The sequence below is a fragment of the Lactuca serriola genome, chromosome 7 (assembly GCF_051521515.1).
Source record: "Lactuca serriola cultivar US96UC23 chromosome 7, Lser_US96UC23_V15, whole genome shotgun sequence".
NCBI classification, from domain to species: domain Eukaryota; kingdom Viridiplantae; phylum Streptophyta; class Magnoliopsida; order Asterales; family Asteraceae; genus Lactuca; species Lactuca serriola.
In genome coordinates, this window is record NC_136414.1 from 130066027 (window position 1) to 130090418 (window position 24392).

The window sequence follows — 24392 nt, forward strand, 5'->3', positions numbered from 1 at the left end:
AATAGGATTTTTTTGAAAAAATTTTGTTAATGGAAAATACATTTTCATTTTCTTTAGCATATAGACCATTTATGTAAAAAAAAACAATTAAAATGTGGACCATTTATGTACTTTTGTTCACAAGTGAACCATTTAAGTAATATATAAATTTAAATGTTAATTAGTAGGTCATTAATATGACAATTTTCTAAGGAAAATTTGATTTTAGTATTGAAATTTGCAAAAAAAAAAAGTTTATTAACGATATTGTACTTTAAAAAAAAATAATATTTTGGATTATTTTTAGATGATATTGAAACATTTCAAATTTTCCTACATTGAAGCTCATTTGTAGGACAGTGTGCTGGAAGCGAATTTCATTAATAGCGTTGAACTTTGCAAAAAAAATTCATTAATAGCATCGTACTTTTAAAAAATAATTTTTTTGGAATTCTTTAATTGTAGGTAGATTCCTTGAATGCCTACCTTGATGAACATATGTGGAGAAATCTTTTTGGAAAATAATAAAATCCTGATATGACAACCCGATCAAGAAAAAAAAACCCAATTTTGACTAACCCAATTTATTTAAAATCTTTATTCATTTTAATAGCTTACACACCATTTAGATGCTCTCAAAATAGCATATGAAATAACTTATGTAATAATGCTAAAATGTTATTTGACATGTTTTGTACTTTCTAATGATCATTACGAGAAACCTTTGAAGGATTTTTTTTACCAGAAAGAATGTGATCAATATACAAAACAATGTTGCATATTCAGAATCTAATGTTCTCAATTTACTGTAATAAGGTCTTCTTGTAATAGTTGGTTGGCCCTACTTAACTATCCCATGCAAGGTAGTGGATTTAAGTTGTTATAAATGTGTTAAAATGCTTCACTAAGGTGTTACTCGGCACATGGTCTGCAGACTATCCATATTGATTTCATGATTGAGAAGAACACATCACATTGACCAAGATCAGACCATCAACCATATTAGTGACCCCCACTGAGATTAGCAATGTAATTTGAGTAATCATCCAAAACAGGCAATGAACTTCGAACTGTAGTATCAATTCCTAAATTATACATCAAACTTCTAACATTAAACCTTGAATATTTTCAATTAATGTTATCGAGTTGATATGCATTTGATTATTTAGGTATATCGTAAATTGTTTAGCTTCCTCTATTAAATTAAGGCGTGAAGGTAAAGTTTTACGTTTAACCGTAAACATGAGGCTTTAGTTTGGTTGTCTAACTAATGATTTGGATGAGACAAAAGCATTTGATGAGTGGATTCTTAAAATTAGTGAAGGTAATATTGGTGGCCCTAATGATGGTGAAGCTGAAGTTGAATTTCCAGAAGATGTTATTCACTCTACAGATAACCATATTCATTCAATTGTATCCACCATTTATCCATCATTTGAAAACCACCTTAATTATCCATCATATTTTCAAGATAAAGCTATTTTGGTACCTACAAATGAAGAATTTGATGCTACCAATGGCTTCATTTTAGGATTGATGAAAGATGAAGGGAAAACATATATGAGTTCAAATTCTTTATGTGAGATAGAGTTACCAGATTTTTTTGAAGAATTAATCTACTCTTCAGTTGTGTTGAATGGTTTTAAGGCATCTAGAATTTCCAACCATAAACTTACACTAAAAATAGGTGTTCCAATCATGTTACTTCGTAATGTCGAGCAAACCAAAGGACTATGTAATGGTACTAGATTACATATTGTTAGGATTGGAAGACACGTCATTGAAACCTGAATCATATATGCTAGATTCTTTAATGAGACTACTTATATACCTTGCAGGAAGTTAACCTCGTCTAATAAAAGAATCTCATTCCATTTTTAGCGGAGACAATTCCCCATAGTTGTTTATTTTGTTATGGTCATTAACAAAAGTCAATGACAATAATTATCAAATGTTGGATTATACTTGCGTATGTCCGTCTTCACTCATTGTCAGTTATATGTTTTTTGTTTCTCGCGTCACATGTGAAAAAGGATTAAAGTTACTCATATATGACGAGGAAGGTCATCCAACTAATAAAACAAAAAGTTATGTCTACAAAAAGATTCTTCGATGATTATAGATATTTAGGTGTTTCATTGGTTTTTTTTTCAGACATTTCAATGTTACCAATAATGTTAAGTCTGTTTCTGTTACTTTGTTTCAGTTACTTTATTTTTTTTATAGTGCCAATTTTTTTTATACCTTTATATATACATTTTTATATGTTCATCGCGTTTTGCGCGGGTCATAATCTAGTTAATATTATTCCTAATTCAACTCCCTTATTTATAGCTTTTGACTTCAAAATTCAAACCCGTTTATTATTATTATTATTTTTTTAAAAACTCATTAAATAAGCATATTAATAATTCAGTTATTAATCTATAAAATCTAATATAATCTCATTAAATCAACACCATATTTTAGAGTTAAAATGAAAGTCAATATTATTCATTATTTATCTCTCAGTATATCTCATGTAAAATGAATCAGTTTGAGATAATGGTTTGAATTTTAAAACTCATTAAATAAACAAGTCAATTAACTAGAAATTTTGAATCAATAATATCTTTCTTTTTTACCAGATGAATAGCTTAAAATCTCCAAGATGATATCTTAGCATCCTAATTTTTTTAGAAGATAATGATTTCCTTATTCAAAAACACCATATATGCGATTACATTGAAGTTGTTATTTTTACGATTTTGGATTGAGTCCTACGATTTATAGTGTTCTTCTTCAATGGTCTTTTTCTCTAATTCTTTTTTTCATGTTCTTTCTTTATTTTGTTCTCCTTATTCTTCTCCAATTTCTTGCATTTACTTTGTTCTTATTACCTGTTATTCCTGTGTTTTTGTAGAGAGGTTATGAAAAAAATAATCAATCTACTTTAAGCATATTAGTTTCATTAATTTAGTTACTGAAACAAAATTATATCATTTATATCATTTTTTAATATGTTGACCTATTTTTCTTACGAGAAAGCCATAAAAATTGTTTTAATGCATGATGACAAAAGTGGTGGAATGGACCAAAAGCATACGTTTTTTATTGTTACACTTCAATTTGTATGAACAAAGACATATCTTTGTTCAAATATTTTCAATAATTCTTTTATACACATCATTATAATCTTTGGTTAAATTTTTTAATTTTATATAATTGAATTTATTTATATCAATGGTTTTGGTTTCAAAATAAATTAGAGTACAAGACTTTACCGGTGTGGTGTCATTTACGTTATTTGATCGTGATACAAAGAAACTTTTGGAAAAAACCGCACAAGAGTTGCTTCAAAAGTTTAATGAGATTATCGATATTAACATCATTTACATAAAACTAATTTTTACTTTTTGTCTATCTATTTTTATAATCGTTCATTTTTGTAGGAGAGTAATATGAAAATTTATCTATCTGCTTTGAATTTACTTTTGGATAAAAAGTTGTCGTTCAAAATTCAAATTTCACATTATAATTTAAAGAACAAAGTTGATGGTTCTGCAATCTCAAACTTCAATGTTGATAATACAATCATTGCTAAATTTGAAATGTTTTTTTTAACATCAAACACGTAACATTCTTTTACAAAAAATACTACAAACACTACACTTATTAAATTTCATTTTCTACATTTCAATTGATCAACTAACATATTTCCATGTAATACAAATGTAGGCGTCAGAATCCGATTCATTAATGTTTTATCGGCAGTATTCGGATCTCAAGACACATTATGGGGGTTGATACACCGAATAAAGTCAATTCATAAAACTACTACACAACATGTTTTAATCAAGGAGTCACATTATGTTGTGATAAAACAAAGATCAAATAGATCATTTATGTTAAAAATTAATGTATTAAAAAACCAAATTGTTCTAACAAAAATATTAAATATTTTTATTTAATAAGTTTGGTTCAAAACTCTAAAATGAATCTAATTAATATTTTTTATTAAAAATTTATCTAAAACAATGTTAACGTGTATTTAATTCATGTTCCCCGGTTTAATGTACTCTTGTAAACATCATAAGGCAAAAACTTACCAAAAAAAAAAGAAAAAAGAAAAAAAAGAGTTTACGGCCGTCATCTGAATGTTATAAAATAAAGAAGCGCGGGAAGGTTTCCAGTGAAGAAAAAAATGGATTCTGAAGAGAATCTAGAGATGGAAAAAACCAGGCTGATAAGCTTGGCTCTCGAATTCGGATTCGATGAAGAATCCGCTCGCATTTGCTTAGATCGTCTTGTTGGTCTCTACGGTGATAAACCCTCTCTCAAACAATATGTTTCAGTTTAGAACCCTAGAAATGGATTAGAAACTTCTCTTTCATTTAAATATGTACTTCATGATTATTTTCGACTCTTCAATTGAATGTTGTTATAATTCTTCCTATGGTTTCTACTGGTGAAATGTAAAGCTTCAAGTTTTGCTTAATTTCGGACTTATTAAAATCTTCATGTCTTTGAGCATTCTGAACATTTTGCGTTAACTATGGAGCAAAATTCAAAACCGATAACTAAGATAGGGCAAATTTTATGAACTAATATTCTAATTTATTGCGTAGGCAATGATGGGAGGGACTTCATCACTGTGGAACATTGTGGCGATGATTTTCTCGCATCACTTGCGGAAACTATGCAAGATAGTGAGGATTGGGATGATTTACAAGCTTTGGAGACTGAAGCGTGTGGAACCCTAGCAGACATGTTTGACAAAGACTCATCGAGACATAATGAAACTGATGACGATGATATTATCGGACCTTTTGTTCATGTATCAAAGAACCCATCATCCAAACCTCAGCAACATGAAAACTTGCTTCATCTGGATTCTACAAGTGAAGACGAAGACCCAGATTTCAATATCTCAAGCAAGAAGGATATAAAATCAACACATTCCTCATCTTATAATAAAAGCACTCAGATGCCAATTCCCCCACAAAGCACTTCAAATAAGAAGGTGAAAGAATCCTGGTTTTATCGTCATGTCTAACAATTGTTTAATGATGCAATTGCTTTGGTATCTGTTGTAGGATGAGAAGATGAAAACCACACAACCTTCAGTTTTATCATTTTTTGGTAAGAAGACATGTCCCACAGCATTAAATGGACATGAAACTCTTAGCTATGAAGAGCTGAAGTCACTGGATGATCTTGAATTAGCAAATGTTGTGATATTTGGTAATAAATCATTTCGTCCTTTACAACATCAAGCTTGTAAAGCATTTGTGCAGAAGCGTGATTGCTTTGTTCTTATGCCTACTGGTGGTGGAAAAAGTCTATGTTACCAGGTATTTTATTTATTTATTTATTTACTTTAATACAATACACCATTTATCCCTTTAATCTTTATAAGAAGCCATTGTTCTTTTGCTTATAATGCAGCTACCTGCAACAATGCAGACAGGTGTCACCATTGTCATCTCCCCTTTACTATCTCTAATTCAGGATCAGATAATCACTTTGAATCTCAAGTTTGGAGTCCCATCAACTTTTTTAAATTCACAACAAACTACTTCACAAGCTAGTGCTGTTCTTCAAGAATTAAGGCAATCATGTTAATTTTTGTGAAGTATATCTATTTTTTTTTAGTATATGGTGGAAATGAAATAAGTCAAATAACATTCTTTGATGTTTTAGGAGAGAGAAACCATCATGCAAGCTGTTGTATGTTACCCCTGAAAGAATTGCTGGAAACTTGTCATTTCAAGACACATTAAAATCTCTTCACAACAAGGTTCCTTTCAAGATAACTATAAAAGTTTTTTTTTTTTTTTTTTTTTTTTTTTTTTTTTTTTTTTTTGAATATTCACGCATTTTACAGGGACAACTTGCTGGATTTGTTGTTGATGAAGCACATTGTGTCAGGTATGATGACATACATACATACATGAATACATACATACATACTGATTTTTGTTTATTCAGCCAATGGGGACATGATTTTCGTCCAGATTACAGAGTGTTGGGGTGTCTAAAGCAGAATTTTCCAAATGTTCCGGTCATGGCATTAACTGCTACTGCAACACATTCAGTTCGTAAGGTATTGGTGTGCAAAAAGACATAAATGCCCTTGTCCATATCATCTGATGGTGATTGATTGTTTGTTTCATGCAGGACATACTGAAAGCGTTAAAGATTCCACATGCTGTTGTTCTAGAAACGAGTTTTGATAGACCGAATCTGAAGTATGAAGTGATTGAGAAAAACAAAGAGCCTCTGAAACAGCTTGGAAAGTTAGTATCTGATCGATTCAAAAACTCATCAGGGATAGTTTATTGTCTTTCTAAAAACGAATGTGCAGAAGTTTCAAAATTTTTAAATGAAAAATGTAAAATAAAAACTGTATTTTATCATGCTGGTTTATCTGCTCGACAAAGGGTTGCTGTGCAGCAGAAATGGCACACAGGAGAGGTGCATGTGGTGTGTGCCACTATTGCTTTTGGCATGGGAATAGATAAGCCTGATGTTGTAAGTCTACAATTACTTTGATTTTGTTTATTATTATTATTATTTTTTTGAATAGTTGTTGAGAGCTAAAATTTGAAAATGTTAATTTGTTATAATGAACATTTTCAGAGATTTGTGATTCACAATACGTTGTCAAAGTCGATTGAAAGTTATTATCAAGAATCTGGAAGAGCTGGAAGAGATAATCTCCCTTCAGAATGTGTTGCTTTGTATCAGAAAAAAGATTTTAGTCGAATTGTTTGCATGTTAAGAAGTGGAGGGGGTAAAAGTGAAAGTTTTAAAATAGCAATGGGTCAAGCTCGTCAAATGAAACAGTATTGTGAAGAAAAGGTAACCCATTTTATTTCCTATTTTCATTTTTTTTTAAATAACTTCATTCTACTTTTCATGTTTGTAATAAGAAGATGATGAGTTTTGTATTGTGATTTGTAGGAAAAATGTCGTAGACAAATGTTGTTGGAGCACTTTGGGGAATCTTTTAACAGAAGAGTATGCAAAAATGGATCTAATCCTTGTGATAACTGTTTCAAAACATGATCAATCTTTAATGTTAAACTTTGGACTCTTGATTTGGGTTTTTTTTTACATTTAATTATAAATTTTTCTTCCCATGAAAATTTAGAAATCTTCGTGCTCGCTCTTTTTCACAAGTTTTCAAGTTAAAATGCTATCTGTTTGTCTTGTCAGTTGGGTTTAATGATGTGCGAAAAAAAAAGCAATGAAGTTTTCAAGTTATAATTACGACAATTTTTAATTCATGATATTTAATAACTTAACAAATATTTCTAGAACACTTGGTTTCATATATAGGGCAAATGAAAAAAAAAAAAAAAGAAACCCGCAGTAGCTTGACTGTTTTTGGCAAAAAAGCAATGAAGTTTCAAAGTTTCTTCATTTTAGCTTTTTTTTGGACTGTTTAGCAATTTATGAGATCAAATTGTTAATTTTCTCAAAATAGTAGGACTAATTTACAAGTTTACTCAAATTTTATATATAATGTATAAACGTATTTTTATGTAGTTATATATAGTTTTTAAGTATTTATATATTTATATAATGCATTTTTTATGTATTTATATGAATTTTTAAGTATTTTTACACACTTTTATGTATTTTGGTATATTTTTCATGTATTTATGTAATTTTAGTTTTTTATATAGTGTTTTTTACAATTTTTTTAAAGTATTTTAAATGTATAAATGTATTTGTTACATATTTATATGTATTTTTTTAAATCTCTTTTAAGTATTTTTTAATGTATTTTAGTATTTTTTTTTTATGTATTTATGTATTTTTTACTTCATGTTTCATTTTAAGCTAACTATTAAACTTTGTAAATGAACAAAAAAACATTAGATTACTTCAAAACAAACATTTCTCAAAGACAAATCTTAGCAATCAACATCATTTTTCAAATAAATTTTTTCATTTTTTCTTGAATTCGGTTTGTAAATGAACAAAGTTTACGATTATCTTTGTCGTTAATAAAGATACTCGTAAACTTTGTTTATCTACAAATTGAATTCAAGAAAAAAAATATTACTTGTAAAAATGAGATGATTACTAATGATCCTCATTGAAAAAAAAATGTTTGTTTTAAAGTACTCTAGGTATTTTTTCTTTATTTGCAAAGTCTAATAGTTAACTTATAATGAAACTTGAAGTAAAAAAAAAATACATAAATACATATAAAAAAATACCAAAATATATAAAAAAATATTTAAAATATATAATAAATACGTGAAAAAAATATATCAAAATACATAAAAATGCTTAAAAATTTATATAAATACATAACAAAATACGTTTATACATTTAAAATGCATGAAAAACATAAAAAACTATCTAAAAAAACTTAAAATATTTTTAAAAAAATATATAAATATGTAAATATATATATATATATATATATATATATATATATATATATATACATAAAAATACGTTTAAACATTATGTACAAATTTTGAAAAAATTTGTAGAAAAAATTCTATTATTTTGAGAAATTAACGATTTGGTCTCTTCATCTGCTAAGAAGTTAAAATGGACTAAAATGAAGAAATTTATCTATTTCTTGGACTTTTTTATTAAAAAAATGGGACTTAATCTTTTATTTTCCCAAAATATGGGATTTTTCTAAAGATTTTTTTTTTCATAAATCCCCCGGTAGCCAATTTCAGTGTTTCACCGGTATCCCGTGTCAAGCTAGTATTTTTAATGCCAAAAGAAAATATTGGAAATAACATTTTTTTTAATGTTTTTTCTCTTAAACTATCTATTCATTTTTTAGAGATTTTTTTTAGTGAAATACTGTTTTCAAGTTTTTGTTGTTTTATTTATTTTCAAAACATAATAAAATTTAGCATGTGCTTGATTTTTGTTACTCTACTTTTGTATAGATTTAGTATTCCCTATACAATAAACAAAAATTTATAAATCAACAACTTTTATTTAATTAATTTTAATGTGTTGGTATGAATAAATATATTTTATTCATAATCAAAAGTTATATTGAAGAAGAACATAAAGACTGTTTGACTTTGAAATTTAAAACACCTTAAGTTATTGGCTTTCTAATAACTCAATAAATTAAATAGAGTGTTTGAGAAGTCAAAATAGTTTTTTAAAATGTCTGATCTCCAGATTTTGAAGAAGTCATTCTCTTCCAGCAATAATACCTCTATTATTTTACAAAAGAAACCCTTTTATCAAAAAAAAAAAAAAAGTATTTTAACTGCGACTCAACCTCTTTTCTTCCCCTTCTCTCTTTTCATCCCATTTATGAGCATTTTTCAAATATAAGTAGTTAGTCAAACACAAAGGGGGTGTTTGGATAGGAAAATTTGCTTATTGCTTAATCCCACCGCAATAAGCAAATTTAAATGTTTGAATATGAGTTTTTAAAAATCAGCTTATTGCAGTAGGAATAAGCCAAATAAGCTGATTTTAATAAGCAAGGACGGGAATGCTTATTGCTTATTGTTTATTGGTCATTTTACTTATATAAACTATTTTGTTTGCCAAACACTTACGATACTTATTGATTATTGCTTATTCTCATCGCAATAAGCTAATTCAAACACATTTAAAAAAACTGTTTATTCCCACCACAATAAACAAATAAACAATAAGCTAATAAACTAAAAACTATTTATACAAGCACCCTCAAAATAACGTTTATAGCTTATAGTTTTTTAACAAATACATAAGCTAAGCCGATCCACACATTTAAAAAACTAGATGGGCCGCTAGATGTAAATAGCGCATGTGATATTGAAAATGTTAAGGTGATCTCAAATAACCCCACCTCCCTCCGCCCACACCCGTGGACCCCCAACATAAACTAAATTTGGTATATTTGCCAAATTTAAAAAAACTAAAATTGAATTTTTATCTCTAAACATGAGAGGTGTGGTAGATACGCATAAAGCAGAGTGCATTCGTAACATCATGAAATCTCATCAAATTAATTTCATTAGTGGACAGGAAACATAACTGGAAAATATATCAGAAATTCCCTTGGCATAGTTTTGGTATTCCGCTGATTTTGACATTCGTGGCTGTAGAATCAATTAATCAAAGGGCGTGTTATGGTGGTTTATTTTCCTTATAGAAACATGTGATAACTATCACATTTTTTTTTTTTTTATGATTTAAGAGAATTTAGTGTAGTTGACCCAGATTCTCAAACCACACTTTGGGTCAGTTGCAACAATTAAAATATTGTAGAGGCGACATTTGGTTTTTTGCGAGTGGTTTTAACGAGGTGATCAGGTGCAATATTTCCAGCTAACATTTGCGTTTGTCACATATGGCATGTCGTCAACAAGTATGGATAAACACAAACCGGGTTTTAGCTAGAAAAATAAAATCACAAAGGTAAAACAAAATGAAAGAATGAAAGTTATTATTATTATTATTATTATTATTATTATTATCAACATGTCTACTGTAATTTATTTGGTGTAGCAACCAATAAGAATTTAAATAAGAATGAAGTGGGAATCAAAATTCTATCATACCTCCCTAACTACGTACCTACGTCAACAAATCATCAACAACTCATGATAGTGTCCGTATGTTATCAATTAAGTAAATGCAGATAAGATATTCTTTTTCAGCGTGAATTCATCGGCCTTCACTGAGCTAATTGACTGCAAGTAACAAACTAATTATTAAAACTTTATCACAGATTCTTAAACACACTTAACTATATATATATATATATATATATATATATATATATATATATATTCTTTTGTTTTGTCATAATTGGACCATTATATACCTTTTGAATTATAAAAACACCTACTTTTACAATATTTATCAATTTATCTAGTGAACTATTGTTTTTTTTTGCTAGGGCTATTGTAATAACAACCATAAAAAATAATAGTTTAATAGCTAAATCGATAAAATGATGAAAAAACTGTGTTTTTTTTTTTCTTTTCGCATTTTGCCTTTTTAATTTTTTTTTTTGGGTAAATGGTAATTTTTTTGAACATAATAAAAATAGTATAGTTGTTAAAATACTACACAAAACAGTTAAGTGTTTAAATTAATAAAACGATTAAAGTACGTGGTGTTGTATTTTGCCTTTATAATAAATCAAAAAGTGGATAGACAAATGAGTTTTTCTTTTTACCTTGGAAAGCAAACGTTCAATACGTTGGATTTCATTCTTTGCATAATCGGCACCTTTAACCATATAACTATGTGCAGCCTTAATGTATATTTTCCCATATCTGACAATCAAATATTCAAACTCTAACCATCAAAAAAACAAAATAAATACAACTGAAAAAAAACACACAACCAAGGCTTTTAATGAGAAAGACATCCTCCTCTTTTACACACACAAAATATCTAAAAACGGGAAGTGACAAGAGCATGAATATAAATTATAAAATATAAATAATAATAATAATATAAGAATAACCTTGCCAAAGAGCCATTGAGATTTGCAGCTTCCTCCTCAATCTTGGCATATACTTCTTGCTTATCATCTTCACCAGCAGCACTCTTAAACTCCTTCACCAACACATCCAACATCTCAATTATCCCCGCCTATTTTCACCACCAAAACAAACTATTACATCCAATACCACTAAGGCTGTGTTTGGCGCGCCACAGCTAGCTGATAAGCTAGCTTATTTTTCGAGCTTTTTTATGTTGTCGTGTTTGGTAAGCCAAAACGTAGCTTTTTGAAAAGCTACTTAGACTAGTTTTTTTAAAATTTTCCAAATACACCCCTTAATTAATTATAGAAACACATAATCCTACATGTCCTTTTATGTACTTTTATATATTTTAGCTAGTTTTACCAAACGTTATTTTTTATCAGCTACCTATTCAACTATCAGCTAGGTTTTTATTTAACAGCTAGTTTTTCAGCTAATAGCTTACCTTTTCAGCTAGTACGCCAAACATAGCCTAATACTATTTTTATTTTACTCAGAGTGTTTTAAAGCACTGACATTGGAGGTAAGTTGTCCTTCTCCATCACGGCTTGTACCACACTTGTCATTGACAAAGTTCAAAAGAGATTCTAAAGTGGGTTTGCCTGGAACATCTTCACCATCTTTGTTATCCTTTGAGAAGAATATAAATTTTGGAATGGTTTCTACATTATACCTGTGCATCATTCCAAACTTTTTCTGTTTATACTTTATTTAGGGTTTAGGTTAAGAATAGATGCGTTTAAATCTTACTACCTTTCTGCGGGTCTTTTGTATATATCAGCATTAATACTCGCAATTACTATATCATCCTCGTTTTTAAATGCATCTCCAAGGCTTTCATAGATCTGTAACAACAAAAACAGAAAATGAACTGTTATGTTATGTTATGTTATGTCATGTCATATGTAACAAAGGGGGCTTAAAGGTTTCGGTTAATATTAAAATTAAAAGGAAAGTGTGTGTGTGTGTGTGTCACATACAGGAGCAACGTTTTGGCAATAACCACACCTGAAATAGGAGACAAGATTGTGAATGTAAATATAAGCAATTATCGAAATAGAGTAAATGGATTAGATAATATGAAGCATATTAATTAAGTGTAAAGAAAAGTATTTAGTATTTACCAGGGTGCATAGAACTCGACCAAAACATGCTTTGTCTTATCCATTACAATCGTGTTAAAGTTATATGATGTTAGTGCTACCACATTTGAGCCAACTGCACTTACCTTTACAAATGTCCCTGAAAATTAATAGTTATGATATTAATAGTATACTAATACAATGAGAAATATTAATGTAGACACCAAAATCAGACGAACAAGATAAATAAACAAGGAATTTACCTGCTTGACTATTTACATACTCAGCAAATTTTTCAGCATTACGTTCACCATCATAGCTGAAAAACAAGAAAATTTGAGTATTTGAATATGAGTATTTTATTTATCAGAAAATATAAGTTTTATTGCAAAAAAAAGATTACTGACAGTTTGGGCTCCAGCGATCCTTTTGGAAAATATTTGATGGTGGGGTAGCTTGTAACATCATATTTGGTGCAAACATCCTTATGTTCATCACAATCCACCTATGAATACATGATAAAGACAAGTAAAGATATATATAGTATCATTAGTGAATGTGTATATTCAACCAAATGTCAAGTGTTTAAGTTTAACAAATTGAAGAGTTTTTTCAAGAGGAATATGTAGAAGCTAGTGAGGGAGTTTAATATCCCTTTGGTAAACAGAATGAAAACATGAAAACTATAATATATGGTGTAACTTATACTAGAAACTACCTTTCCAATCAATACGGATTTTGCCTTCTTGAAGCCATTACCTACTCTTTCAAATTCTGGAGCTATCTTTTTGCAGTGCCCACACCTGATAAAATAGACAGAATTAAATGTACAGATCTATTCCTTCAGGAATGGTCCATTCCATTCCACCAGAGAAAACAAACAGGTTTTTTAAGTTCTACGGAATGGGTCATTCCAATCATTCCCCCATTCCATCATACAAAACCACTGCCTACACAAAACTCACGCATATGAAATAGAATTTCTTTTCAATACCACATGGCACATCTCTTGGCAACATTTGTACATTAATGAGTGAAATGCCAATATTGTTTCGATACATACAAATCATCATAAAATTGAGATATGATTGATTTGTATTGTTTCCAAAAAAAATAAGCATAATCATTGGTCACGGTGTAATAATCACAACATAATTATGATGTTTTCTATCCGAAACAGATGAAAGAGTACTGATTTAGATTCGTTACCATATTTACGATTATCAAGCCAAAACGAAACAATCATATCACTCATATCAGTTATATCCCCAAATATCTTCACCTTACTCAGATCATGATTGATAGAATCAAGGAGAGAAAACTAAATAACCCAAATTCATCATTATACACTGATCATAAACTAGATATCGATAACCAACGATCTCTCCATCAAAGCTAATTTCATACAAAAACAATCAGTAAAACAAAACCGATCGTCAATTCTATCTCCAATTCACCTCTGAAAAATCAACAACAACATATTTGATAATCTAAGATCATTAAATTGACCAAAAAAATGTTTCTAAGTTCAGTTGATTTACCAGGGAGCATAGAACTCGACGAGAGCGTCACGATCTTGACCGACCTCCTTCTCGAAGTTATCTTGCGTCAATGTGAGGAATTCAGCAACCGCGGAAGAGATGAAGAATAGAGCTAGGGTTGCTAACGTGAAATGGATCGGTGATCTAGCCATGTTTACGCCTTCTCTTCGAGAACTCGTAGACTGAGTTTGTTCTTACTTCTTACTCGGCATGTAATGAATGTAAATGGGGTTTAAGAAGTGTTCAATGTTAACATAATTTTCAATTAAGCCCTTTAACTATCACCGAAACTCATGCATAGTCCCTCAACTTTCAATCAGTGTATTATTATTACACGGTTTACTCCATCCAACGATGTGCTCGACGTGGAGGAAAAGTATGCATGGCATTTTATCTGGTGGTCCACGTAGCATCTGACGTGGCATTTACTATATATTTTAAATATAGATATTGATGTAAATAGAAAATTATTTTTTAATTCTTAATTGACCATAGACTTTTCCATCATCACCGTCGCCGTCGGCATATTTTCCTCCACCACCGGAGCTGAATTGGTCATAAAATTCAGCGATTTAATAATATTTCTGTTTCTCAATTTCTCTTCTACTCATCAAAACCCTAAAAAGAGTGTGAAGCTAATTAGCTCTAATACTTTGTTTTTTTGTTCAATTGAAGACTTAAAGTTGTTCTTGTGTAACCATTGCTAAAGAAGGAGGTGAAGAATTTTGCATGCAGGAAGTTTGTTGATATGATCGTGTTTTATTTTTTTTACATTTTGATGAAATAAACCTACAAATGATGAAGAACATATATGATGATAGAATTGTTTGAGAATGCATCAAGTGACTCACGTCTTTTAGCTTGATAAACCAACACGGCAACACCCGATCTTCGTTAAACATACTTTGTAATCTGAAAATCACCATAAATTAGACACTACAAACCCATGTCAGTAAAGCTTGGTCGCATTTAAGAAAATACGATATTTTTTTATTTAATAGTTACATATACAATATTTTGCATTTAAAAAATGTTACCTTTTCAATATTTAATTAACTACTATTAAAGTTTAAAAATAGTTTTAATAAAAAAATTCGCTTTATATTGAAAAAATAAAAAGAAAAGTTCTGTTAGTTTTAAAGTTGACTATAAACACAAAAAGTTCTAAAAAACAATTTAAATAATTTTTACGAAAAACAAAAATATGCTAAAACCTATTGAAATTAGGAAACAAACTAATTTAACTAGAAAATAATAGGAACTAGAGGGTTTCTCGTGCTTCGCGGCGGACGGAAGTGATCGTATATATAACTAAATTGCAAGAAATAGCAATATACTTTAACCACTTTTACCAAGATAGACAATATATTTCAAAATTTACCCATAATAGCAACGTACTTCAGATTTTCAGTTAAAAAACTAATTTTAGATTGAAATCTTGACGTTTGTATCTAAACATACACCAAACTCACCCTTTCTTTTAATTAGAGCTGATTATACTCATGTGACGCATACATATGATGAGTGACCAAATTGTCATTCACCAGGTCTTTTGGCTACTATAGACATTGACATTTTGCTTCTACCTCTCGCTTATAGTTTTTGCAGGGGCAATGATGTAAGATCCCAAAATCGAGGCCAAACTTTGCATTTTTAAAACCATTCCAAAAATCCATAAGTTTTACAAAACAAATTCTCCAAAATTCGTTATCATAAATCAGAGTATCAAAAAATCGTAAAACACATTAAATCTAGGATGATGTGCACTGATGTGCACAAAAGTACATACTAGTTTTAAATTTATATCCTAACTAACTTAACTAACTAATATGCACCTAGGCAGTGTACCTAGTCGGATTGTAGTGTAGTTTAAGTAAGTTGGGGTCGAACACATGGAACTAATTTATTAGCTAAAATAATTACTCTAAACTAAACTAAAATCAAAAAATAATTAAAAAGGTTTTTATCTAATTTTGCAAGCCTAGATAAACTTAATTACTAAACAAAGGTTCAATCAATTACTAAAAACACTCCCGTTTAGTTCGAATCCACTTCTTCTTTATGGTTAACTAACAATTATGGATTATCAAAGTTGGTTACTTAATATTATATTATTAGTAATTTAAGTCCAAATTTAGTAATATTTAACTAATTCATGTAAAACTATGCATGGTCACACACAGTCAAACACAAAATCAGTTATGAATTATAAATAGGCTATGTAAGATTTAATATGCAAACATAATTATGATCATAATTTGTGTTCTCCAGCACAACTAAATTTAATTACTTCAATCACTTATCTAAGATTGGGTCGATCCTAGCTCTAGCAATTCAATATTCACTAAATCACTAGGTTTCAAGTTCATGTAATTTAATAATCACTAAGCTACACAGAACATGAATTCAAGCAATTAAAGAACCAAATTTTAGCATGCTAGGTATTAACAATCAAACACAAGCACAATACCAACAAGTCAAATCCATAATTAATTAAACTAATTCATAAGTTAAAGTTTCATCTAGCTAGATAGGAGTAGCTAAATTTAGCTACTCATGGTAGAAATCAAACACAAAAATTCAATAGAGATAAATCTAAACATGATCAAACCGAATGAATTGATGTTTTCGTCTAGATCTCTTCAAATCTTGAGCTCCAATCGTTTCCTCCTCTTCTAAAGGTTTTCCAGAGGTTATTTTTCGTAATACTTCTTCAGAAAGTCACCTCCAAGTCCCTCAATTCGAACCTATGTTCGGATATATATATATATATATATATATATATATATATATATATATATATATATATACTTTCCTAAAATCTGGCCACCACGACTTGGTAATGGCACCACGTTGTGGTCCTCGTGTTTATCTCGTATTCCCCAAGCCAACGTCAAGAATCGCGAAGATTCCATTCACCACGTCGTGGTGGTTGGAAATCCGACTTTTCTCAAAACACGAAAGTTGTCCGAAATTGTGTCTAGTTTTTAGATCATTTTGAATCACCTTAATCGGAGTTACGAGTTATGGGATATGGTCAAATTACTGAACATGGGTCAAGTTGTCTAGCAACATCCTTCTTGTGTCTTCTTCTTGTCTAAGCTCGTATTTTCCTGCTTCCAGTTTCCATATTGCTCCCGAGCATGTATTTTACACTACATAACAAATATTAAGCATAATAAGTACATTTTGTTCTATAATGAGCATAATTATAGCTAAAAGTATTAAAATATGATGTAAAATATATATGTAGATATGCACATATCAAAATACCCCACACTTATCTTTTGTTTGCCCTCAAACAAATCTAATTAATTTTAATTCAAACCTTCATCACCACCATCACATAGAACAATCCATTTTAAACTCAGCCATTATACCAAGACCTCAATGCGCATATTCGTGTCTAAGTCTCCTAATAACTTCCCAATCCTTATGAACCTTCACCCCTTAGTTTATACGACACTCATTTTTGCAACCCTCCGCATCAATCCTCAGAACTCTATCTTAACCTCAAGGTATTTTTGGTTAAGCAACCCAAACATACATAATCTAGAAAATTACAACTTTAAATACCAAATTGGATCTCTTGGAATTCTTCAATTGGAAACGCCACTCCTGAACACTTAGACTACTGAAAGTACGGGATCAGACTCGAAAAGCACCACCTCGTGGTGGCTCAAACAAATTATTTTTCTGGTATTCTGACTGCGACAACACGACGTGGCGGGGATTACCACAATGTGTTGGTCTTGAAATTGCAATAATTGGTGCCAAAATAAGCTGATTTCTGGAATATATGTGGCACTAACAAATGTACGAAGCTGTTAGGCGTGACTCCTCACTTATTGACGCAAACAAACACCCGAAAAATTGCTCAAATCTTGCTTCTCTCGTTGTTTTCTAATCTTTCTCTATAGAGAACCTTCTTTTGTCAATAATACCCTCACTCGGACTCTAAATATAATACTTGGAAAGCTTCTTGTGAATGCAAATGTGCCGGATCAAATGAAATTAAAGAACCATTCATGAAAAAAAAATGTGCTGAACCACTGTCACGACGTGTTGATGATGTCCACGTCGTGTTGTCTTCTTTTCAGTAAATATGCTTGAAAATGCTTTTCTCTTCATTATATGGGAACCCCACACTTATTCAAAAACTTGTTCTTTAATTATGATCTTCAAAAATTGCACGACTTCTTCAAATTAAGCTCCTTCACTGTTTCACTTTCGTTTAACGCTACAAAATAAGATCAAGAACTAGAGAAACACATCATCATTCGGTTAAACTAAAAAAACTAAAAATTTAAAATTTAAACTAAAACAAATCAAAAGGAAATGAAAATGAAAATGCAAACTCTAAAACCATCGGGTTTTCCAGCTCCTCCAAATTTCTTTCTGGATAAAATTCATCATCTTCTATCTCTATCTCATGTATCTCGGCATGTTCTGGTTCATCTGGCAAGACGTAGTCTAACCATCTTTCAAACTTCTTCAAATCTTCGTCCGAGTCATAACCATCATTTTCTCGCTCTAATTCCTGTTCCACTTCCTCAAGAAAAGCGTCAAAAGCATCGAGATTTGGAAAATACATAGAAAAACGAACTAAAAACAAATAAATAAAAACTAACAATTAGAAAACTCACGTCGTGAGAACAGTAAAATCAGAAAAATTATTTTTTGCAGAAAAATAACTTTTTGTTGGTTTTTATCCCACAAAAAGGATCGATTAACCTAAAGTAATTAAATTAACAGCTAAGATAGTCGTTCCCTGGCAACGGCGCCAAAAACTTGATGTGAACAAAAGTACCTACTAGTTTTAAATTTATATCCTAACTAACTTAACTAACTAATATGCACCTAGGCAGTGTACCTAGTCGGATTGTAGTGTAGTTTAAGTAAGTTGGGGTCGAACACAGGGAACGGATTTAATTAGCTAAAATAATTACTCTAAACTAATCTAAAATCAAACAATAATTAAAAAGGTTTTTATCTAATCTTGCAAGTCTGGATAAACTTACTTACTAAACAAAGGTTAAATCAATTACTAAAAACACTCCCGTTTAGTTCGAATCCACTTCTTCTTTATGGTTAACTAACAATTATGGATTATTAAAGTTGGTTACTTAATATTATATTATTAGTAATTTAAGTCCAAAATTATTAATATTTAACTAATTCATGTAAAACTATGCATGGTCACACACAATCAAACACAGAATCAGTTATGAATTATGAATAGACTATGTAAGATTTATTATGCAAACATAATTATGATCATAATTTGTGTTCTCCAGCACAGCTAAATTTAATTACTTCAATCATGTAACATCCATAAATTTTATACCAAATTTAAACTTTTTCGGTCATAAATAAAAATCAAATAACATTGTTTACAAAAATGTTTTCAAATCAATATCCATCAGAGTGTCCCAAAATCATAACATAAGGATGAGGAGAGGTACGGTCACGCCTTCACCTTGCCATGATCTCCTGAAGTACCTGAAACAATAAAGTGAAACTGTAAGCCCGAGGGCTTAGTGAGCTACCCCCAAAATACCAATACTACACTGACAATGCCATATCAGTAACAATCAATCAATCAACATGCATACTGGCCATCGGCCTGACTGGACCGCCCTACTGTCTATCTTAATCTATCCCGATCCTTCAGCATGACTGGTCCGCCTCGTGGGCCTGCAGTCTCCCCGGACCGCTCATAGGGTATGTTGGCTTTCAACACAAAGCAGGACTGCCTCAACCCAACCAACAAGCAAATAACCATGTGCGCATAACTATCATATACTGGCATATATAAACATCAAACATATCTATCACACTGATCATCAATCATAGAATTCTCTCGTAACTAGAGTACCGACCTAGCAGGTCACTAACATACCAGTCCTTACGGATCATAAGAGCATAACATACTGTCTACCCTGATTTCGATCTAACAGATCATAACCACATGAAGCATACCATAACATTAACAACTAAAGTGTAACGCCCGTATTTCTAGGCTAGGCATTAATATTGATATAGTGGTCTAGGTTAACCTTTGTAACTCATTTAGAAGAAATGAAAAGGAATTATGTGAATTTTATGTGAAGTATGTGTTTTATGCTTAATTATTAGGGTTTAATTAATTAAAAATAAAAATAAGCGTCAAAATTAAAGTGTGAGATAAGCCCGATATCTTTACATAAAGTTGTAGTGGTCGAAACAAGGATTTCGGGGATATAAAGAATACCAAAATCCGAGTTATAACGAAGAAGTTATGACCTATTGAAGTTTCGCGACAAAACCGGCACGGTGCTGAATGTCGTAAAAAGTGAGTTTTTGATAAACTAATTTTTAGCCTTAGTAATCTAAATGAAAGTCGTAGTATTCGTTAAACCGAGAAGTTCGATAAAAAGAACGCCCAAATCTGACTTCGTATGAGGAAGTTATGATTTTTCGAAGTTTCAGCGTAGCAGTAGACAGCTAAAAACTCGAATTTTAGATCGAGCGATTTTTAGCCGACACAACCTAAACGAGAATTGAAGGTCTCATCATTAGGAGCACAACGGTAAAAAGTCTGACGAAAACGGACGTCGGATGAAGAAGTTATGAATTTTTAACGGATTTCCTGTCCCGATCTGTTAAAAATAATAATATAAAATTTAAAGTCAAAATTAGCCGACGAAGTCTAAACGGAAGTTGTAGATCGTAATTTTAGCTACGCGTGCATATAAAGAACGTAAAAAACGGAGCTCGTATGCAAAAGTTATGGATTTTAGAAGTTTTGGCGCGAAAACCGAGAAATTTCGCATAGTCATAATTGCCACGTCACCCTCGCTTAGAAAGTGACACGTGTCCTGCTGAGTCACCTGGCTGCTGAGTCATTAGGCTGCTGAGTCACCGAGGCTGCTGAGTCATGCGAGCCACGTGTCCTCTTCTGATTCGACCGAGGAGGAGGCCCAATCCGAAGCAGCCAGCTCCCCAGCTGAAGCTTCGCCCAACTGCCGCGTGTGTCCGAGCCTCGCATAGCCTAGCTCCGAGCCTCGCAGGTGCGCCAGCAAGCTGCGGTCCACTTAGAAGCCGACAGCGAGCCCTCGCATGTGCGAGCCATGCGAGGCATGTGCGAGACCCTTTACGAAGCCTCTTAGCCGTCGGATCCGGAGACTTCTCAACCGTTGGATCAAACTTCGGACCCTATAAATAGAAGGGTACCTGCGAGGGTTTCCGGTTACTTTTGGAATTTAGCCATTTTTAGCCCCTCTCTCCATATTTTCTTCATCTTAACATCCCGCAAAGCCCCGGTATCAATTGTAAAGCCCGGAATACCCCACGAAGAGCCCGAGAAGCCCAAAAAATTTATCTTTTCGGTTTCGAAGCCCGACCTTTCGCAGAGCCCGGTTTCTCAATAAAACTCCCGGTTTTATTAGAAACGATCGTTTTAGGAAACGAATTGCTGCCCGATTTTCACCAAAATAAGTGAGTGTGTAGTTACTTTCAATTTACACATAGATATGAAGTATTTACCTTGAAATACGTGTTATGTGTAAATATATTAATTGTTTGACTGAAGTGACTGTTGAATTGATGTTTTATACAAGTTTTAAACTGTATATGCTTTTTATCTACAAAATATGTTGGGTAGAACATGGGTAGATGAAATAGTGGGTATGATGAAAGGTGAGTTGGATAAAGGAGATGATCAATAATATTGATCATAAGTTAAGGGTGAGTGGTGAAAATTTGAGAGAATCACTTACCCAAATTGTTGGCCCCTGTCATTCAGCAGAGTATGGATGACAACCATGGACTATTCTAGACAGTTTATGGAACACTAGCAGGCCCGCAACCTGTAGGTGTAATGAACTATATGTTCATTTGCTGTACTCTAAAAACCCATTGACATGTATTGTAGGAGAGAACACCTGTAAATAATATTGTCGATAAATGAGAGCTATGGACTTAGCACATGTTGAATAAACTTTGGCAGCTATGGAATTAGTGCCCGTTGTATAAACCCCGGTCACGAGGTGACTTTGTATCTATTCCTTAGGATGAATCCTTAGGAAGGAGTGATAGTTGATTCTTAGGGTAAACCCTTAAGAAATAAATAAAATAATGGGGTTTGGGGTAGTTAGGTTGATTGATTGATGTATAAACATAATAAATTTATGTATTGTGGGTTGAAAACCCTATATGCTCACCAGGCTTCCAAGCCTGACCCACTCAGCTGTTTATATTACAGGTAGAGGACCCCGAGCATAGTCGGATGATGATGATGAGTGAATTTTGGATTATAGGCCAGTAGTTACAAATAATTGTCGTAAGGCTTATAATGTCTTGTTTATGCTTTTGATCTGTATTGGAACATGACATCCTGAGGTTTTGATATAAAAAGAAATGATATATTTCTTAAAGAAAGGTTTTGACAAACTTTTATCATATTTTGTTTTGGGGACCAACTCCGCAACATCTTTTATAAAGATTTCTCTGATTTGATTTTTAAAAAGCATAAATTAAATCGGTCTTTTCTGGCTGAGAAATTTGGGGATGTCACAGTTGGTATCAGAGCATTAGTTTAAGCGAACTAAGAAATTGTATAATTTCTAGACTTGAACTTAGAATGCTAAGTGATGATTGTGAGATGAGTGTCTACCATATTTTAGACACGAGCACTAGTTTATTTTAGGGAAGATGCCTAAAATTTCCTTATGTGCTAAATGTTTTGTGTTATAGCTATAATGATGCTATTATTTGTTCGGATCTATGGTCTGTTGCCGACCGGATCTGGAAACCTTATGTGTGTAGGATTCTAAACGTATGACTACGATATTGGAACTAACATATAAACGTTTCGAAGACTTAACATCTAACAAAAAAAATGAAGATCTAAATTCACCTACGATTGGTGTATAGATCGAAATGCCGAGTACTCAAAGTGGGTTCGAAAGTGATAATCCACAGCCTGAGCCAATCATGATGACTGGAGTGCAGGAAATGGTACGTACGATGTTAGGTGAACATATGGAAGAAACAAAACGTTTACTTCAACAAAGTAAGGATGAACTTATTGTGCCAGTACTTCAGGCATCTGTTCTTGAGGCAACTATTAGGGTTGCTAAGTCTATTGAGGAAATGATCAATGACACAACCGCCAACAAAGTTGAAGTTGGCAAGAAGAGGAAATTTGAGGGGTCTTCAAGGCCCAACAAGAGCAACATATCCACAAAGTTTGGCAAAAGAAGAGATAAAGGAAAATGGTGCGGGAAGTGCAAAAATAAACACTCTGGGAATTGTGACGGGAAGGTGAAGTGCTTTAAGTGTGGAGAAATAGGGCATTACGCCAATAAGTGTACGATTCCCAAGGAGGTGTGCTACGGATGTAAAGAAGAAGGCCATATTTCTAAGAATTGTCAGAAGAACAATGAAGTAACAAGGCCAAGTGCACCATCAATGCCAAAGGAATTTCAGGATATCCTTGAAGAAGCGATTAATAACACTAGGAAGTAGAAGTCATGACTTGATACCCGAAGATCAAGTTACGAAGTAGTAATGTGAATAGTAACAAGTAGTTTAGCCTATGAGAGGCATAGTATAGGGTAAACTTGAACCTTTGTGTAATCGTTTCAAGGAAATAAAATAAACCCTGGTTTTGTCGTCTGATGAATAGAATGGCTGGTGTAATTTTTGAAGTTGTCCCAATCATCTGAAATTTCCATCACCAACCAAGTTGAAGTAGAGTTGATCATTGAAGATACGCGTGAAAGAAGTCCTAGTAGAGTCTAGGAAAATTTTATGATTAATTGGACACATTTGTATGTGTTAAATTGTTTTGTGATTTTAGGACTTGGGGACTGCGAGACAGTACTTGGGACGAGCATGAGTAGGTGTGAATAGTAGTAGAGATCTATACTACTAGAAGCACAGGACTCGCACTTGGATCATGGAAAGTCACAAGGTTACCAAGAAGCTATTATTTGATTTCGTCTTGTTCTAGTCTGTCGTTACCATCGTTTCGGTAATGACTAAGAAGATGATTGTTATTCCGACCTAAGAGGTCATATTGAATCGAGTCCGACTAAGATGAGTATGTTACGTGGTTCAGAGAACCAAGTTCGATGTAGCATTTGACTTAAGCCAGAAGATTGAAGTAAAAGATGATTAAAGCGATCAACAGAAGTATCGCACTCATTGTTAAAGAAGTTGATATTTAGGAATCATACATGTTGAACTGTGATTGTATCACATTAGAACATGAAGGAAGGTGTAGTTTGTTTTGGAAATTGTCCCAAGGAGATCTGAGTCTAAGTAGTGCA

General features: G+C 31.8%; 2 protein-coding genes across 3 annotated transcripts; one reads left to right on the forward strand and one right to left on the reverse strand.

The window, feature by feature from the left end:
- The first annotated feature begins 4124 nt into the window (after positions 1 to 4124).
- Positions 4125 to 7059, forward strand: RECQI1 (RECQ helicase l1). The gene is made up of 10 exons (XM_079011171.1): positions 4125 to 4280; positions 4587 to 4981; positions 5055 to 5312; positions 5407 to 5570; positions 5662 to 5758; positions 5846 to 5889; positions 5950 to 6064; positions 6139 to 6492; positions 6601 to 6822; positions 6925 to 7059. The coding sequence occupies exons 1-10, from the start codon at positions 4163 to 4165 to the stop codon at positions 7027 to 7029; spliced, it is 1872 nt and encodes a 623-aa protein (XP_078867297.1). The 5' UTR covers positions 4125 to 4162; the 3' UTR covers positions 7030 to 7059.
- A 3324-nt stretch (positions 7060 to 10383) lies between these two features.
- LOC145061944 (protein disulfide-isomerase like 2-1-like) lies at positions 10384 to 14268 on the reverse strand. 2 transcript variants are annotated; one of them, XM_079009541.1, is made up of 11 exons: positions 14077 to 14268; positions 13254 to 13338; positions 12943 to 13040; positions 12799 to 12854; positions 12578 to 12695; positions 12434 to 12461; positions 12207 to 12298; positions 11970 to 12126; positions 11432 to 11523; positions 11138 to 11237; positions 10384 to 10646 (listed from the first exon to the last, which is right to left on the reverse strand). In XM_079009541.1, exons 1-11 carry the CDS (start codon positions 14226 to 14228, stop codon positions 10581 to 10583), a joined length of 1044 nt encoding a protein of 347 aa, XP_078865667.1. In that variant the 5' UTR covers positions 14229 to 14268; the 3' UTR covers positions 10384 to 10580. The 2 variants fall into 2 exon arrangements, with proteins under 2 accessions (XP_078865667.1, XP_078865666.1); XM_079009540.1 differs by having other exon boundaries at positions 11432 to 11559.
- Positions 14269 to 24392: the final 10124 nt, after the last annotated feature.

Bases quoted from the DNA above. Each gene is read 5' to 3' on its own strand.
- RECQI1 (XM_079011171.1), top strand. From the start codon at position 4,163: ATGGATTCTGAAGAGAATCTAGAGATGGAAAAAACCAGGCTGATAAGC. The intron at 6,065-6,138 runs GTATTGGTGTGC...TGTTTCATGCAG, and splicing joins CAACACATTCAGTTCGTAAG to GACATACTGAAAGCGTTAAA. The intron at 6,823-6,924 runs GTAACCCATTTT...TGTGATTTGTAG, and splicing joins AACAGTATTGTGAAGAAAAG to GAAAAATGTCGTAGACAAAT.
- LOC145061944 (XM_079009540.1), bottom strand. From the start codon at position 14,228: ATGGCTAGATCACCGATCCATTTCACGTTAGCAACCCTAGCTCTATTC. The intron at 13,041-13,253 runs GTAGTTTCTAGT...ATGTATTCATAG, and splicing joins AATCCGTATTGATTGGAAAG to GTGGATTGTGATGAACATAA. The intron at 12,462-12,577 runs GTAAATACTAAA...CTCCTATTTCAG, and splicing joins GTCGAGTTCTATGCACCCTG to GTGTGGTTATTGCCAAAACG.